Raw genomic sequence first — 18,240 nt, forward strand, 5'->3', positions numbered from 1 at the left:
GCGAGGCTCTGGAGATAACCCATTACTCGCTGAGTTAAACGCTCCTGAGCGATGACGTACTGGGCAAGGTTGGCCAGCACTGGATCTCTCTCAATGCGCCCACCGGGGAAAGATGCAACTTCTCCTGGTGCTGCACGACCCGGAAAATAATAGTACCCTCGCTCACTGGCGTAGGGCACCGCGAATCGAAGGCGGGTGAGCGCCTCGTACGCAGCAGCTTCTATAGCCATATGCGGAGTCAGCATGGATTTCCCCACGAAGGAGACTTCCGTGGGATCCTGGTTTGGGTATGCGGGAGGGATGTGCACCACTGCCCAATATTTCGAGGTGGATGGAGTGATCCTCGATTTGAGCAACTCGTACTGGGGTGGACGGGTGGCGCTCATAGTACTGCAGGTAAAGTCCCACAGTAATCTGACAAAGCTGTCGGGGGTTGCGTCTGGGGTTCTCAGATAAATGCTGGGGGTCGACATGGCAAGGAATGGCTGTGGGTGCTGCGCACAAAGGTGAGGGGTGCTCGGCAAGGTCACAGAGTGGCCTTTATATAGCACCCGGGGCTGGGATATCTACCGGGGTGAAGGGTAATTGACTGCCGATCCTGTACTCGGGTCAAAGCCACAGATATACACGTCACATAAATGGGACGCATTACTGTGGGCGTTGACGGGGTTAGTCTAGGTGGCTGCGCCCGAGAAAATAAAAAAAAATGCAATTGTACGCCAACGTACACATGCATAGCTACTACTCCAAAAATAAGAGCGCTCAAACAAACATCATGCAACAAAAGCGATACAAGGCCACACATTACAAAGCGTAGGAAAACTAAGGCTCGATACAACTCTGAGCGACTTAGTCTACTTCGTTAATGTCCAGGTGAGCTGGCCTTGCGGACGCCGATGCTTCTCCACGGTTCTCACCGTCGGGATTTGCTGGTTGAGGCTGAGGTGCTGCAGGGTCGGGGAGATGGTGATGACCATCCCGGGGGTTGTTGGCCCAAATCCCGTTGGAATGAGTTTCCAAAAGGCGACGAAGCGCTTCTGGGGTCACCAAAGTGCTCTGGTTGATGGCTGGCGCAGACCTCAAGGGATCGATCGGGTGTCCGAACAGCACGACTGGGTTGTCGGTGTCGGGCTCCGCTTCTCTCCTCGCCGGGGCTCGGCGAACCAGCTCTCCACGAGCTGCGATCAGATCCAGAGTGACCTGGTCGAACAGTTGCTCTAGTGCGCTTACATAGCGCACCAGATGCAACAGCGTAGGATCCGTCTCGTGGTCTCCGTCGGCAACTTGGGGCGGCCTGCCATACCCGTCACGACTGGGGTAGTAGTAGAACGAGCGACAGTTAACTCTGGGCGACAAGTGCCGGAGTTGAACTATAGCTTCTCGGGCTGCCAGTTGGATGGCTTGAGGCTCGAAGGGAGTTGTCCTCCCAGTGAACCTGTAGGGGCGTTCTGGCGACAGACCCCTACCGTAGATGTGCACAGTGGCCCAGTACTGACGGCTTTCACCGCACATGGGTCCTTGGTACACAACATACTCAGGAGGCTCTTCTAACGCATAGGCACGGCGGGTGAGGTTTGCGAGCACGGTCACAAAACCTCCAAGGTTGGTCGCTGTGGTCTCATTGTGAACAATGGGGCCAGGCATCGTGGCTGGGTTTGGGGGAAAGAGGCTGTGCTGTGCCGTGGCTAGCATGCCCTTTTTATAGGAAAAGGGGACGGAGTCTTCCTCCGCACGCTTGCGATAGGGACGGGTTGGATGTCGGTCACTGGCGCGTGATCGACGGGCTAGGTTGATAGGTTGGGCACCGTCCGCCGAAAAGGGCGTCGGGTCACTGTGGAGCTACCTTATGCGGGAAGCTTGACCGGTGTCAGGCTAAGGTCTGATGGTTTGGAATAACCTGGGTTTATTGACCTGGCTAAGATAGGATTAGCCAATGGTCAGCCTGGCTCTGATACCAAGTCTGTCACGACCGGATTTTTGGGATATAAATTTCCAGAAAAACGGCCTGTGTGCTCACCAGCCCCAGGATTACTGTAGCTGATGAGGTACCAACTTGATACAAGAATTCCAAGCAAGGAACAAAAATATGTAGTACAAGACCATTTAGGCCTGGGAGTACAACACTTGGTTTCTAATGGTTGAGGGCGGAAGTGGTTGGAAACATCTGCGTCTATGGGACTCCATTTCCCACAAGAACAGCTGACCAGGATAACTCCTATCTTCGCGAGGCTGCACACGTCAACACGTAGGCTCCGAGGGTGTCACCGCGATGCATACCTCCATGCAAGGCAATCTGGCCAAGACAATAGCCAGGGACAAGCCAGTGAGTACGTTTGAATGTAGTCGCAAACATTAAGAACACGGGTATAATATATCCAACATACTCCAGATTTAATAGACGATCATACATCCGTCACGAAATATACAAAAAAAATCATGATGCACACATATGGATAAAAATATACCAAAATAAAATACTGGGTGCCAAACGAGTGTCTGAATGACTCCTCGAGCGGAAAAATGCAGAATAGTAATACTGGTGCCAAACGAGTGTCTGAATGACTCCTCGAGCGGTAAATGCAGAAATAATAATACTGGTGCCAAACGAGTGTCTGAATGACTCCTCGAGCGGAAAATGCAGAAATAATAATACTGGTGCCAAACGAGTGTCTGAATGACTCCTCGAGCGGAAAACGCAGAAATAATAATGCCGCAGTCGGGCGTCTGAGCGACACCACATAAAGGGCTTATAAAAGAATAATCACAGTGAATATCCAGGAGGTAGAACCGTCCCAGGGATACTCAATAATATACATAAAATAAATGGTTAGTCCATAATAATAAAGATCATAATCCAAAGGTGCCATAATCATAAACAAAATTTAGTACAATCGTTTCTCCATCCGAAAACCGATAATTCAGTCAAGTCGTATCTCCATCCAAATACCGTTACTGAGCTCTAGTTAAACCGTTCTCCATCCGAATACCGTTACAGAGTCCTAGTTAAATCGTTCTCCATCCGAATACCGTTATCAAGATTTAACCCAGACTGTGGTCTCTACTCAAGAACATGACTATCCGACAGGATATATCCTCTGCAGAGGGAGTACCATTTTCCACGAGTAACGGGATTACTCAGTCCCTCGGGACTAATTCCGTCTATGGTCTTTTGATTGAAAACACGCCTGACCTGCACACACCAGCTTAACTCACCAGTGCCTGGAATCACCCACGACACCTGCCAAGCAAAACTCTAAGTGGGGAGGCTACAACCTCGACGTAGCATGGGATCACAAAATTTATACCGCGCGCAAACTGGGGAAGCTATCCCCTTCGGCTACAACCGAAAACACCCATGCCCCCGGACCGAATGACAGGCTTTAATCCGTGGCCACGGGACCTTCATCACGGCCTCTCTGTACGGTGTGTGCTTTGGAAAGGGGTTGACAACCTACTGAACCATACCCTGTCCCCTGCAGGGACAAGTGGTGGTACCCACAAAAGGAAGCTACTGAACAAGACTCGGTCTACAACCGACTCAGGTGATCCAAGTATCCACCAACAATATTACCACTAGTGAAATAAATCACCACCCCTCGAGCCTCACCATGCTATGCCGGGCATACTCGTCACAACGAGGGATTAGGGACAAGCTCGTGTCTACCCAAGACCACAACTTTCCCGCTTCCTACCGGTGTGCAAGAGAAGCTCACGAGGGCGATCCAAATCCTTAGGGTATCCATTGCTGGCCATAAACAACTCCAAAGTGCACTCATGCACGAGACTACATCGATACATAAACTGTCACATATACTCCAAGACAAAAGGTGCTGTGATCGCATCAAAACACCACAACAAATATTATGCCAGAGTTCAGAAATGCTTACCTTCAAGAGTATGCAAAGGATGCACTTTATTGGAAGCTTTCCTTTTCCTCCAAAAATCCTATTTTGCAAAATACACAAATACAAATATTTCAAACACAGTACCAAAACCTGTCTCAAATATTTTTGAAATAAATCTTAAAATAAACTAGATGAAATTTGAGAGAGGTAGGAAAAAGAATCAACTCATTTGGAGTTTTATTTTAAAAGTTATAGCTAGTCAAAGTTTGGTCAAATCTGTTTTTAAATAAAACCAGAAAAAAGGAAAACGCTTCAGTAGTAATACGCTTACGCAGCAGGGAAAACGCACTCGGGGTTTTGCGCCTCCACTTAAACAGAGAGAGGGCGCTGCACGGGTCACTGACAGTGGGTCCAGAGGGCCCACTGGTCAGGTTTGACCGTTCCTTCCCTCCTTCTCTTCTCTTCTGCCCGACGGGAGCGGGGCTCCGGCGATCGCCGGCGACGGACGGCGGCTCCTCGAGGGCATCAGCGGGCGGGGATGGAACGGCTAGACCGAGGCGGTCCTTTTGGGTGGTTGAAGGGTCGTCGGAGGTGGAAGGAATCGCCGGCGGCGAGCTCCTCGGCGGGTGAAGGCTACGGTGGTGAAGTGACTTAGGTGCTCCGGTGGTCTCCGACCGCAGTTGGGTAGCTGGGCAGCTCCGCAAGACTACGGGGAAGCTCTTGGTGGCGCTGGATTGGCAAAAGGGTGGCCGGCGGCGACGAATCGCGCTGGGGCTTAGCGGCGGCCGAGCTGGCCGGAGTTGGGGAGGACGGCCACTACAGGCCGATCTACTGCGCGGGGAGCTCTACGGGGGAAGTCTGATGTCGCGTGAGTGCTCGGAGGGGCTCGGGGACCCTTTATATAGCGTGACGAGGCGGCTCCGCGGCGGCAGAAGATAAGCTCGTCGGCGACAGCCGTTGCTGTAGTTGCAGGGCATCGCAGCGGCGACGAAAGCGTGCCGACGAGCGGGGGGATAAGCACGAGCTATTCACAGGGGCAGCTGGCGTGCGCTGGTGGTTTGGGCGGCGCCGTCCGCGGCGGAATCCACTACCGACGCCGGCGTGCCGCCAAGGGCGCGGCCAGCGGCGCAGCAGGGTGCCAGAGTGATCGTGGAGCAGGGGGCGACTAGTGCGCGGCTCAGCGATGCAGAGGGACCAGGGTCGGGTCACGTCGAGCGCGGCAGTGCGGCGTGTCGGCGTAGTGCGCGCGCGTGCAAAACGTGCGCTCTGGGCGCGCCCAGAGCACGCACGGCAGGTGCTCGACGGAATGCCAGCGTGGTCTAGAGCGCGAGGGTGGAGCTGGCAAAGCACAGATCGAGGGTAGGGGTGGCTAGGAGCTCAGTGGACAAGGTTGTTAGGGCTGGGGTACAAGTCCATAGTGCAAACCAGAGAGCTTGCCAAAAGTGGTTGTGCACACCAGGTGTTCGACAGAATGCCAGATGCACATAGGCAACTCTTGGAGTGGCCAAAAACTCCAGATCAGTGCCTCCTTAGACACAGGAGATGGTGGTAGGGTCAGTTTGGCAAAAACAGAAAGTTGATAGTGCAAGTTTTGCAAAACTCCAGTTTTGGGCAGAAAGAAAAGGGGTTTAGAACATGCACTTCAAAATCTCCAATGAGCCCAATCTCCTGGACTTAAGAGTTTGGTAGGGAGGGCTACAAGCAGGAGAAAGCTCAGGGTTACTAGAGCAAAGAAAATTAAGGTTGCTGTACAAATCATCAAATTGGACCAGAATGCAAAAGAGGTTGATCCACTCAAATTTTCCAAAGAACATCACTGGGTTTTTGCTTGAAGATTACTTGTATGCATCCATTGACATCTTCAAACACTTGGAAGAATTTTTAAAGAAATATTTAAAAGGGTTGCAGTGCAAAAGTGCCTACTGGACCAGATTGGAAAAATTGGTGTAGAGCTCAAAATCTCCGATGGCCAAGAGGTATCTTTGCATAAAAGTGATGTGGAACCATCACATGACATCCCCAAATTTTGGTGGAATTTTTAAAAGCATTTGTCAAGAGGTTGTAGTGCAAATAGGCCCCAAATGCAAAAGGAATCATTTTAAAGAAAGAAAGCTTTTTGAATAAATAAATCTTGCAACATTTGAATCCACTGAATAAATAATTGTTTTATTATAGAGAGAAATCAAGTCCAACAATACCTTTGAGGGTTTCTCCCACTAGAGGCAAAAATCCAATATCACAAAAGGCAAAACTTGACAATTGGGAAAAGTTTTATTTCCTGGCAATATTTTAATAAACAAAACAAGGCCAAAAAAATTGGGTGTCACACCTCCCAACAAGCGCTAACGTTTAACGCCCCTAGCTAGGCATGATGATTTCAAGTATGCTCACATAAAAGATAAGAATTGAAACATAAAGAGAGAATCATGAAGAATATGAATAGCACATTTAAGTCTAACCCACTTCCTATGAATAAGGATTTTGTGAGCAAACTACTTATGGGAACATGAAACAACTAGCATAGGAAGGTAAAACAAGCAAATCTTCAAGATTTTCAACACATAGAGAGGAAACTTGATATTATTGCAATATGTAGAAGCATATGATCCTCTCTCATAATAATTTTCAGTAGCATCATGAATGAATTCAACCATATAACCAGCACATAAATCATTCTTTTCATGATCTACTTGCATAGAAATTTTACTACTCTCCACATAAGCAAATTTATTCTCATCAATAGTAGTGGGAGCAAACTCAACAAAATAACTATCATGTGAAGCATAATCCAATTGAAAATTAAAATAATGATGACAAGTTTCATGGTTATCTTTATTCTTTATAGCATACGTGTCATCACAATAATCATCATAAATAGGAGGCATGCTTTCATCATAATAAATTTGCTCATCAAAACTTGGGGGACTAAACATATCATCTTCATCAAACATAGCATCCCCAAGCTTGTGGCTTTGCATATCATTAGCATCATGGGTATTCAAAGAATTCATACTAACAACATTGCAATCATGTTCATCATTCACATATTTTATGCGAAGCATTCTATGTAATTCTTCTTCTAGTACTTGAGCACAATTTTCCTTCCCATCATTTCCACGAAAGACATTAAAAAGATGAAGCATATGAGGCACCCTTAATTCCATTTTTTTGTAGTTTTCTTTTATAGACTAAACTAGTGATAAAATAAGAAACTAAAAGATTCGATTGCAAGATCTAAAGATATACCTTCAAGCACTCACCTCCCCGGCAACAACGCCAGAAATTGCTTGATGTCTACTACGCAACCTTCTTCTTGTAGACGTTGTTGGGCCTCCAAGTGCAGAGGTTTGTAGGACAGTAGCAAATTTCCCTCAAGTGGATGACCTAAGGTTTATCAATCCGTGGGAGGCGTAGGATGAAGATGGTCTCTCTCAAGCAACCCTGCAACCAAATAACAAAGAGTCTCTTGTGTTCCCAACACAACCAATACAATGGTAAATTGTATAGGTGCACTAGTTCGGCGAAGAGATGGTGATACAAGTGCAATATGGATGGTAGATATGGGTTTTTGTAATCTGAAAATATAAAAACAGCAAGGTAACAAGCAATAAAAGTGAGTGTAAACGGTATCACAATGCTAGGAAACAAGGCCTAGGGTTCATACTTTTCACTAGTGCAAGTTCTCTCAACAATAATAACATAATTGGATCATATAACTATCCCTCAACATGCAACAAAGAGTCACTCCAAAGTCACTAATAGTGGAGAACAAACGAAGAGATTATTGTAGGGTACGAAACCACCTCAAAGTTATCCTTTCTGATTGATCTATGCAAGAGTCCGTAGTAAAATAACATGAAGCTATTCTTTCCGTTCGATCTATCCTAGAGTTTGTACTAGAATAACACCCTAAGACACAAATCAACCAAAACCCTAATGTCACCTAGATACTCCAATGTCACCTCAATCCGTGGGTATGATTATACGATATGCATCACACAATCTCAGATTCATCTATTCAACCAACACAAAGAACTTCAAAGACTGCCCCAAAGTTTCTACCGGAAAGTCAAGACGAAAACGTGTGCCAACCTCTATGCTTAGATTCCCAAGGTCACGGAACCCGCAAGTTGATCACCCAAACATACATCAAGTGGATCAATAGAATACCCCATTGTCACCACGGGTATCCCACGCAAGACATACATCAAGTGTTCTCAAATCCTTTAAGACTCAATCCGATAAGATAACTTCGAAGGGAAAACTCAATCCATTACAAGAGAGTAGAGGGGGAGAAACATCATAAGATCCAACTATAATAGCAAAGCTCGCGGTACATCAAGATCATGCCAAATCAAGAACACGAGAGAGAGAGAGAGAGAGAGATCAAACACATAGCTACTAGTACATACCCTCAGCCTCGAGGTGAACTACTCCCTCCTCGTCATGGAGAGCGCCAGGATGATGAAGATGGCCACTGGTGAGGGATCCCTCCGGCAGGGTGCCGGAACAGGGTCCCAATTGGTTTTTGGTGGCTACAGAGGCTTGCGGCGGCGGAACTCCCGATCTAGGTTATTTTCTGGAGGTTTCTGTATTTGTAGGAATTTTTGGCGTAGGTCTCACGTCAGGGGGGTCTCCGAGTCGTCCACGAGATAGGGGCGCGCCCAGGGGGTAGGGAGCGCCCCCCACCGTCGTGGACGGGCCGGGACTCTTCTGGCCCAACTCTTTTTACTCAGGGGGCTTCTTTTGGTCCATAAAAAATCATCAAAAATTGGCACATGAATTGGACTCCATTTGGTATTCCTTTTTGCGATACTCAAAAACAAGGAAAAAACAGAAACTGGCACTGGGCTCTAGGTTAATAGGTTAGTCCCAAAAACATATAAAATAGCATATAAATGCATATAAAACATCCTAGATGGATAATATAATAGCATGGAACAATCAAAATTATAGATACGTTGGAGATGTATCAGGACCTCCTGCACATGGCCAGGTCCAGCGGTAAGCTTTTCCTGCCGATCAACGATATTACTGCTCGGGTCCGGGGCATGGTCCATGAAGAGATACCACCTATGGTAATTCCCGAGGCATGGGTGCGCCTCCATGGCATTCCTAAGAAGCACCGCAGGGTGGAGCACATTAAGGAAGCTTTCAAGATGATGGGTCATCCGATTATGGTCGACGAGCTCCCCCTCATCAGGTTGGGGCCGGTGAGGATGAAATTGGCGTGCAAGGCATCGGAGAAGCTTAACGGCACGGTTCAGGTGTGGTTTAACCACGAGGGCTTTCAAATGAAGGTGGAGCTTGAACGCCTCCCTCGTCGACTGGGGGACGGTGGTGCGCCTGGATCGGGCCCCTCTACCCAGCAGCCCCCAAGCCAGCCTGACAAGTCTGGGCAGCACCAGCCAGCGGCCAACATCAGCAAAACCAGCTGGGGAGACTTGAGTAAAGACAAGCATGCTCCTGCTAGGAATCAAAGGGAGCCCGCGGCCAGAGATGTGGTGATGGCGGGGCAAGATGTGGTGATGGAGGGACAGGAAGGTGACCACGAGGATAGCATCCAGGACACATCTATTGACACAAAGACGTGGGACAAGGTTGGCATTTCTGGTGGGGGCGATATGGTGGTGGCGACTCAGGACACAGCGGTCAGCATCCCCCCCTCGCCAGCTCCCTGGGGCTGGCCTTTGATGAGTATGGCTCCAACCTCCCTGCCACGAGGCCCCCGGTAGCTGCTCCGGTGGCGGAGCTGGAGTTCATCCAGCCCTCCTCTCCGGTGGTGGGAGGGGGGTCGATTCTGGATGTGTGCTCAATGAGGACTCGAATCTCACTCCGGCATCGGGGCATTGTGTTTCGAGCGGATCCGGCAGGCAGCCCAAGAAGACAGCGGGGCGGAAGCCCGTGTCCAAGACGGTGGTGCTAGCGGATCCTAGGCCTGTGGAGGCGATGCGGGGTGGTCTCGGGGAGGCTTTGGTGGCGTCCGGTTCGTCTATCAAGGCCAAGCGATCCAAGGCGACCCCCATGGTGCAGCGTGCTCCCAGCGTTCGAGCCAAGGCCAAGCTGGGGGACATGACGTCCCTGGAAAGTGCCAAGCCGCGCATTGCTGTCAAGAACATGGAAGCGTCAGGTAATTCGATCCCCTCCTTTAGGATTTTGAACGCGTTTTTGGATGATCATCTTGCTTCAATTCTGAACGATAGTGGCATCGCGGTAGAGACCTCCAATGAGGATATTATTTCACTTGTGCGCGCGAGGGAGGAAGCTCAGGCCGCTCTCACTCCGTTGTTGCTCGTTGCATAGCAGAGCATGCATTGGCTGAGCCGGCAACGGCATCTGTAGGGGCTGGTGCTGGCCTTGGGCCCAATGAGGGAGCCGGAGCTAGGGAAGCTTTGGAAGTCCCTTCTTCCAGCCGTGCTCCGGCTCAGAAGAGAGTGTCCAAAGCAGTGAGCTCCCGTGGAGTTCTCCTCTGCAATCATATTATCTAATGCGGTTCATTTCCTGGAATATTCACGGCTACGGCCACGGGGGCCGTCGGACGCAACTTAGAGAATACATGGCCAAAGAGCGTATTGATGTCGTGGCGCTGCAGGAAACTATTAAAGCTGACTTCACTTTTAGAGATCTTCTCACTTTCGATCCCTTGCAGCGTTTCGACTGGTTCTGGCTGCCTTCTTCTGGCCACTCGGATGGTCTTCTTATGGGTTGTAATCGTGATATATGTGATGTAATATTGTGGGAATCCGGTGTGTTTTTTATCGCTGCGACAGTTTGACATCGTGTTTCCGGGCTGACTTGGGTGATTGTGAGTGTTTACGGGCCAGCCAATCATGCGAGGTCGGCTGATTTCTTGGGGGAGATGACGACTTTGGTCGGGGCCAAAAGAGCGATTAACATTCCGCTGGTTGTTGGCAGAGATTTTAACTTGATCCGCTCGAGGGCGGACAAGAACAACGACAATGTGGACTGGGTATAGGTGTCCCTTTTCAATAATGCCATCGTAGCCGCTGCGCTACGTGAAATCGCTAGGACAGGTGCCAGATTCACCTGGACTAATAAACAAAGGGCGCCAGTACGCTACATCCTAGACCGTGTTTTTTGCACCGGAGAATGGGAGGTGCTTTTTCCTCTGTGTTCCTTGGTGGATGAGATGCGCATAGGTTCGGATCATGTCCCTCTAATCCTGTCCTCAGGGGAGGACAGTGCCCGCCGTAGTAGAAGATTTTACTTCGAAACGGCATGGTTCGAGGCCGAAGGTTTTGTCCAGATGGTCACAGATCGTTGGGAGCTGATCGGGCAGCAGCTTGGTCGCCAACGCGGCCCTGCGGAGTTCTTGGCCTCCGCGGCTGTGACCTTACGGGCCTTCCTCCATGGATGGGGGGCTATTCACGGGAGTGCGTCTAAAAGGGAAAGGGAGCGGCTTGTTGACGAGATCGCGGCCCTGGATGCTTAGGCAGATGCTAGACCATTCTACGAAGTGGAGTGGGACCATAGATACTTACTTGAAAACCAAGTCTTGGCGATCCTGAGAGTGGAAGAGGAATACTGACGCTGTAGGGGCGGTGTCAAGTGGGTCACTAAGGGGATGCCAATACCGGCTACTTGCATGCCTACACGAATGGCCGGAAGTGCAAAAGCTCCATTTTTGTGCCTTCAGGTGGAAAACGGCCCCCTAGTGACCCAAAGTGAGATCGTGAGCCACATTTATGAGTTCTTCATTGGCCTGTTGGGAACAGCCGAGGAGAAAAGACTCAGCCTTCGGGAAAATTTGTGGGATCCAGCGGAGAAAGTATCTCAGCAGGAGAACGATGCCCTAGCCATGTCCTTCCTGCCGCAAGAGATAGATAGGGCCCTAGCTAACATGAAGATCGACACGATGCCAGGTCCGGACGGATGGCCTGTGGAGTTCTTCAAAAAGTTTTGGCCAACCCTTAGACACCTGATCTACGCGATCGCGAATGGCTTTGCCCTAAGCACAGTGGATCTGTCCCGCCTTAACTACGTGCCATTTGCCTGATCCCTAAGGTCAAAGGTGCAGACACCATCAAGCTGTTCCGGCCAATCACCCTCATTAACGTACCTTTCAAGATCTGTGCTAAGTACTACGCCACTAGGCTGGCGCCAGTCGCACAACGTATAATTCTCAATAGTCAAATGGCCTTCCTCAAGGGTAGGAATATCCTTGAAGGCCCGATTGCGCTCTTAGAAATAGTTCACGAGCTGAAGCGCACCAAACAGAAGGGCGTTATCCTAAAATCAGACTTCGAAAAAGCCTATGACCGTGTGAACTGGGAGTTCGTGCGGGAGGTCCTCCTCAAAAAGGGTTTTGAGGAAGGATTTGTGCATCGTATCATGCACCTGATCAGTGGAGGTCACACCGCGGTTATAATTAACGGAGAGATGGGAAAAATTCCGCAACAAAAAAGGGCTCCGTCAAGGAGACCCCATCTCACCGCTGATCTTCAACTTCGTTGTGGATGCCCTGTCGGCGATGATAGCCAAAGCCAGGGCGGCGGGCCACATCAAGGGGTTGGTGCCCCACCTCATCCCTGGGGGGTGACCCACCTCCAATACGCTGATGACACGATGTTGCTGTTCGAGCCAGATGATCACAACATCGCCTCTACCAAGCTCCTGCTGCTATCATTTGAAATCTTATCAGGTTTGAAAATCAACTTCCTGAAAAGCGAGGTCATCACCATGGGGATGGTTGACCAAGATAGCGAGCGGGTAGCTAACTTGCTTAACTGTAAGCTAGGGAGCTTTCCAATTAAGTACCTTGGCCTACCGATATCCCACCGGAAACTCTCTATCCAAGAATGGGAGCCCCTCTACGGGAATGTGGCCAGTAGAGTAAGCCCATGGAAAGGTATATTTATGTCGTCAACGGCTAGGCTTATCCTCACTAACTCGAGTCTATCCTCCCTACCACTGTTTACTATGGGGATGTTTCTCCTCGCTGATGGAGTCCACTCTAAGCTAGACACCCCTCGTTCAAGGTTCTTTTGGGAAGGAACCGGCATCAAGCGTAAATACCCCCTGGTTAAATGGGTTGCAGTTTGTAGGCCAAAAAAATTGGGGGTTTGGGTATCACAAACTCTAAGCTCATGAATGTGGCCTTGCTCACAAAGTGGTGGTGGCGTCTAGCCCAAAACGAGTCGAGACTCTGGGCATACCTTCTCCGTGCAAAATACTTCCCGAATGGGAACCTCTTCACGGCAAAATCGTCTGGATCCGCGTTCTGGAATGGGATCCAAGCGGTTCGGCCGGCTTTCGCGGTTGGGTCCAAGTTTAGGATCAACAACGGTCAATCCACTCGGTTCTGGCTTGACTGTTGGTTGGGGCCGGTCCCATTATGGCAGAGTCACCCCTCCATCTATCAAGTGTCTACCGATACAAACATTATGGTGGGTGAGGCACTGAGATCCTCTCCTCCCGCCATCCACTTTGTACGGGCTCTCTCCCCGGCCGAACGGGCGGTTTGGGAAGACCTAGTACAAAAGATTGGAGGAACATCATTTGGCTCGGGGGCCGATACCGTGCACTGGAGCCTGTCTGCCTCCACGAAGTTCTCGGTAAAATCTCTATATAGTAATTTGACCAAAGGGAATGCGCTGGATATAGCCAGGGGGCTATGGAAGGCCGGTTGCCACTCAAGATAAAAATCTTCTTGTGGTAAATGTTTAGAAACCGCCTCCCAACATCCGACAATGTAGCTAAGCGAAACGGTCCGTCGGACGGGTCTGTGCGGTTTGTGGCCTGGGAGAGGACGCAAACCATGTGTTTTTTCGCTACCATCTAGCCAAGTTTGCGTGGAGCGCGGTTAGGGACGCGTTTCAAACGAACTGGAACCCCTCCTCGGGTGCGGATTTACTCACCTTGATTAAAACCCAGAAGGGGTCCGACGCTAGGATAGCTTGGCGCTGCGTAAGGGCGCTGCTTTGGGCTATTTGGACGATTCGTAACAAAATTACAATAGAGAACAAATTCCCTAACCACCCCACTGAGGTGATTTTCAAATAGCATCTCTTTCTACAGACCTGGATACCGTTGGGGAAGGAGCGTGATGCTGAGCGCATGCTGGAAGTCTTAGAACGGATCAGAATGACTCAGGTACTGGCAAGGCAAGACGCGACGCATGATTGAGCCTCTTTTGGGAGTCCCTTCACTTATCAGGAGGATGGCTGTAGGGGATGTGTTAGAGTTCTACCATGTTTAATATTTGCTGGTCTGTCCATGTTGTCGTAGCACTTTGAACCTTATTTCGATGCCGCCTAGTGGCTTTATTAATTTAAAGTCGGATGCTTCTAGTGTCTTCGTTCAAAAAAATCAATAATATTATATTCAAATCCTTATAGCATGCTTACATCATCATATTGTATTTGCTTTAAGACTGTACTAAGAAATGAGCATTGGGAGAGCCCTCAAAAGTGCAGCTCTGATTCCAAAATCAAGTGATACACTCGGGGACATGTCTGAAACTGAACAACTATTTTATTCCATTGGAAAAAGCTCAAGGGTTTTGCAGGAAATGCAGGATGTTTTCTTTATCCATTTATGTCGTTTGTTTGTTGGATTTAAGTGTCAATACAATTCTTGGAAGGCATATCTAGTCCTGAAAAGTGACATTGACAAGGACGGGGATAGTACCGTTCTTTGAAACTTTATCATCGGCTAGTCTTTTCTTGTGTGTGGTCAATTTAGAGAGCTTTATCCAAAATAAAACGTTGCTAGGACAAGCAGCCACCAGGCTGATCCCTACGAGCAAAAGACCCTTGAGCTTTTCCCAGTGGAATAAAATAGTTGTTCATAAATGCTCAAGGGTTTACAAAAAGGTGGATAGTAGATTTGAGCAATTTTTACAAGTGCTCCTTTGTCTTTTGAATCAAATTTAATTTAAATAATAAATTATTTTTATAGCAAAAAAATTGATACATATGAACAAACTTTTTATATTTGTTAAGTTTATGGCCAAATTTTGACCTAAAAAAATGAGGGATCCTGTAAGCCCGGACAGGGGTACCTAGGGCACGCTCATCTCTGCAATTTTCTATTGCAGGGGACACGCCAAAACCACGTTTCAGTATTTGATTGATATGATATCGCAGCAACTTGGCACTGGAGGGTACATCTCGAAGTGCATAGTATTAAAACAGGGATAGTCTACCTTTACTCCCCGGGCCAAGTGCTCAATCTAATTCAAGTGTTAAGGTGGTGAATTTATTCGAAATCCTAATGGCCCATCTCTCGCTCTCGCTCGAAACAAACCATCATCACCCGTCTCCGAGCAGCAGCGACTTGACGATGACGTCGGGCATCCCGTCGGCGACCGGGAACAGGTGGCCGGCCGTCGGGAGCTCGTGGTAGATCACCCAGGGGAGCCTCTTGCTGATGTACCGGGACAGGGCAACAGGCACGAACAGGTCTTCGACTCCGTGCCACAGGTGCACCTTCACATCGTCGCCAACGCCGGCGAACGGGTTGCCCGGCTGCAGCGGGCTCCATCCCCACTTCCCGAACCCGACGATCATGTCCCGGTGCAGGGACTCGTGCTCCCCTTGCTGCGTGACCTGCTTCTGTACATCACCCGAACAAGCAAACAAACCAAAGCGTCAGATCAGGAGCTTAATTACTACTAGTAGTTCATTCAAGTTCAAGTGTTCTTCTCTCTTGCATTGTGGGCTCGCTGGGCGAATTTGGCGCTGAGCGGCTTGTCTTCCCTGGAGTAGATGGCGGGGTTGCGGGCCTTGACGCTGGAGCTTGGGAACAGCCTCTGGGTGTTCCACCAGTTGGCCAGCCACGGGAGGTGGTGGGCGACCCAGACGGCGGCTCGGTCTTGCGGGAACTGCACGTACCACGCCTCCTGGTACACGTCCGGCGGCAGGCCGGACCACCAGTAGTTGCCTACCGGCGCGAGAATGGCCACGCCGGCGAGCCTGCGCCGCCCGATTCCATCCATGGCATGGGAAGATGCAGTATGGTTAAGAAAGACGTCACAGGTTGTAATGGGGGGGAGAAGATGGGATTCCAGCACTTGTTACCTGTGCGGGATGTGCTTGAGGCAGCTCCACATGATCTCGCCGCCCATGGAGAAGCCCATGAGGTGGAACCGGGGCCCCAGCTGCAGGTTGTCGGCCAGCTCGGCGATGTCGACGGCGATGCTCTCCTCCGTCCGCGCCGGGTGCGCGTCGCTCTCGCAGTACCCCGGGCGGTCGAAGGACAGCAGGTAGATGCCCAGTTCCTGTAGCAGCCCCTGAGAACAGAGTGCAGCTCAAGACTATTCAGTCAACTCTCTGGTTCGTCTGCGTATGATGCATAGAAAGAGCGATGCCAAATCCCTGTACCTGGGAGACGTTGAGCACGTCGTATCTGCAGCAGAAGAAGCCATGGACGAAAATGATCTTGTACTTGGCCTGATCCTTTGGGACGCCGGATTCCAGGTAGGCCAGGTGCCTGCCGTCCCTGAGCTTTGTCCGGTTTGCCGTGATCGGAGGCCCGCCCGGCGAGCCAGGGACCTTTGGCGGCGGCGGCTGAATCTGGTTGTAGAGCAGTGCCGAGAAGAACACGAGCAGAGCCAGTGGCAGCTTCTTGGCAACGCCTGTGGGATAAGAAAAGTCAGCCATGGATAAATCTTTGCTTGGTCAAGCGAGCCAGAACGACCGAGGTGGACCGAGAAAAAGAAGAAGAGGCGGTGATGACCAGAGTACGCTGTGGCCGGCGCTGCAGGCCTGCTGCTGGCACCACGGCCGGGGAGGGGCTCACCGGCCGGCATCGCTCCGCCGCACCGCTCGCACGGGAGGAAGAAGATTTCGATGCTCGCTGCCCCTTATAGCGCGCTGCGTGCACATGTGCTACTGTCGTGCACCAGAATAAATGAGCATAGCTCAGCGTCAGCAAGATAGGTTGGGTATGGTGAAATCTGTCCATCTAGATTTAAATCCAGATTAGCACAGGTGCTCACATTTTACTAGATTTATTTTAATATTTTTGACATCATTATCCTTTTTTAATGGGATGAGACACCCTTCGACTATGAATTACACGTGACGACTTTGTCAATATCTATGCCGACTCCATCTCTCGATGGTAGGTTGTGCCTCCGTGCATTCATAAATAATAAATGTATGTATGTATATGTACAAGCATTTGCATTTGTACTGTGTTTTTCAAACGAAAAATATGCTCATGACTGTTTTCGGTGTGTACATCAATCTAAATATTTTTGTTGTGCTCACTTTGCCCCTTGATATAAGACGTTTTTACAGTTTAAGTACGGTTTTAAGAGCATCTCTAGCAGACCCCTTAAAACTGCGACCCGTATAAGTGTTTTACGGGCCAAGAAAAACACATTATAAGGGCCAATTTTAGTTGCGACCGAACAGAGCCCGTATAATTAACCCGTAAAAAGAATATTCTCTAAATATACCCACAACTGGCTTTTTTTTGGTCGTCATCTTCCTCAAGCCAACTTGAAATCGACCAGCGCGGCCACCGGCGGACAAGCGGACGAGGAAGACACGGGGCGGCCGCAGCGGCGGGACTCCAGCGACCGGCGGCTGGCGGGCGCGGCCGCCGTCGGGAGACACGCATCGAGCTAGCTAGCTCCGTGCGAATCGATTGAGCTAGCAGCTAGCTAGCTCCGTTCGAGAGACGGGCGAGCGCGGCAGCCGGGGCGAAGGGCCGCGGGCGCGCGGCTGGCGTTGGAGACGAGTGGACGGGAGCGACCATGAAGATTCCGATGGCGGTTAAACTCCCGCCAACGGTGGTTCGTGTATACAGGGCCCCTTCGGTTTGGCTCCGAAATCCTTATATTCACAGTTTCGGCGGGGATGTTTTCCGCGCCCCTTAAAAAAATTACGGGTCGAAGCCGTTTACGGTTTCTATTCGGGTCGCTTTTTTCGCCGAAAACTGTAAACCGGCGGTTATTTTACAGTTTAGTGCGTTATACGGGGTCTGCTAGAGATGCTCTAAGAGAAGGAACTGCCTATTCCGACCGAGAAGAACATGCATTCTATAGGGTAATTCACAAAATTGTGTGTCGGGGTTGGGTGCGACATATGCCAAGGGATGGCTTATCATGGTGGGAGCGAGTAGAACGTCGCCGGTGCCCGGAAGCGGGATGAGGCGTAGACACGAACGCCGGCGTACTTTACCCAGGTTCGGGGCTCTCCTAGGAGATAACACCCCTAGTCCTGCTCTACGGGGTCTCCGCATGATCACTAAGTCACTAGTGAGTACAATGGTGCTCCTCGAGCTGTATGCTAGAGGTAGGAGAAAGCAGGCTAGCTCTCCCCTCTCTCTATGTGTGTGTCTAGGTCTAACAGGTTGGGAACCCTTTGCATGGGTGTCCTGGGGGGTTTATATAGGCCTACCCCCCAGGGGTACAATCGTAATC

At 50.0% G+C, this 18,240-nt stretch overlaps 1 protein-coding gene across 1 annotated transcript; it reads right to left on the reverse strand.

The window, feature by feature from the left end:
• Positions 1-14,923: 14,923 nt before the first annotated feature.
• LOC109736408 (uncharacterized) lies at positions 14,924-16,745 on the reverse strand. The gene is made up of 5 exons (XM_020295628.4): positions 16,545-16,745; positions 16,190-16,443; positions 15,887-16,098; positions 15,520-15,781; positions 14,924-15,421 (listed from the first exon to the last, which is right to left on the reverse strand). Exons 1-5 carry the CDS (start codon positions 16,615-16,617, stop codon positions 15,119-15,121), a joined length of 1,104 nt encoding a protein of 367 aa, XP_020151217.1. The 5' UTR covers positions 16,618-16,745; the 3' UTR covers positions 14,924-15,118.
• Between the last annotated feature and the right edge of the window lie 1,495 nt (positions 16,746-18,240).

This window comes from Aegilops tauschii, chromosome 1, assembly GCF_002575655.3.
Source record: "Aegilops tauschii subsp. strangulata cultivar AL8/78 chromosome 1, Aet v6.0, whole genome shotgun sequence".
Taxonomy (NCBI): domain Eukaryota; kingdom Viridiplantae; phylum Streptophyta; class Magnoliopsida; order Poales; family Poaceae; genus Aegilops; species Aegilops tauschii.

Bases quoted from the DNA above. Each gene is read 5' to 3' on its own strand.
- LOC109736408 (XM_020295628.4), bottom strand. From the start codon at position 16,617: ATGCCGGCCGGTGAGCCCCTCCCCGGCCGTGGTGCCAGCAGCAGGCCT. The intron at 16,099-16,189 runs GTACAGGGATTT...CTCTGTTCTCAG, and splicing joins ACGTGCTCAACGTCTCCCAG to GGGCTGCTACAGGAACTGGG. The intron at 15,782-15,886 runs GTAACAAGTGCT...CGGGCGGCGCAG, and splicing joins CTCAAGCACATCCCGCACAG to GCTCGCCGGCGTGGCCATTC.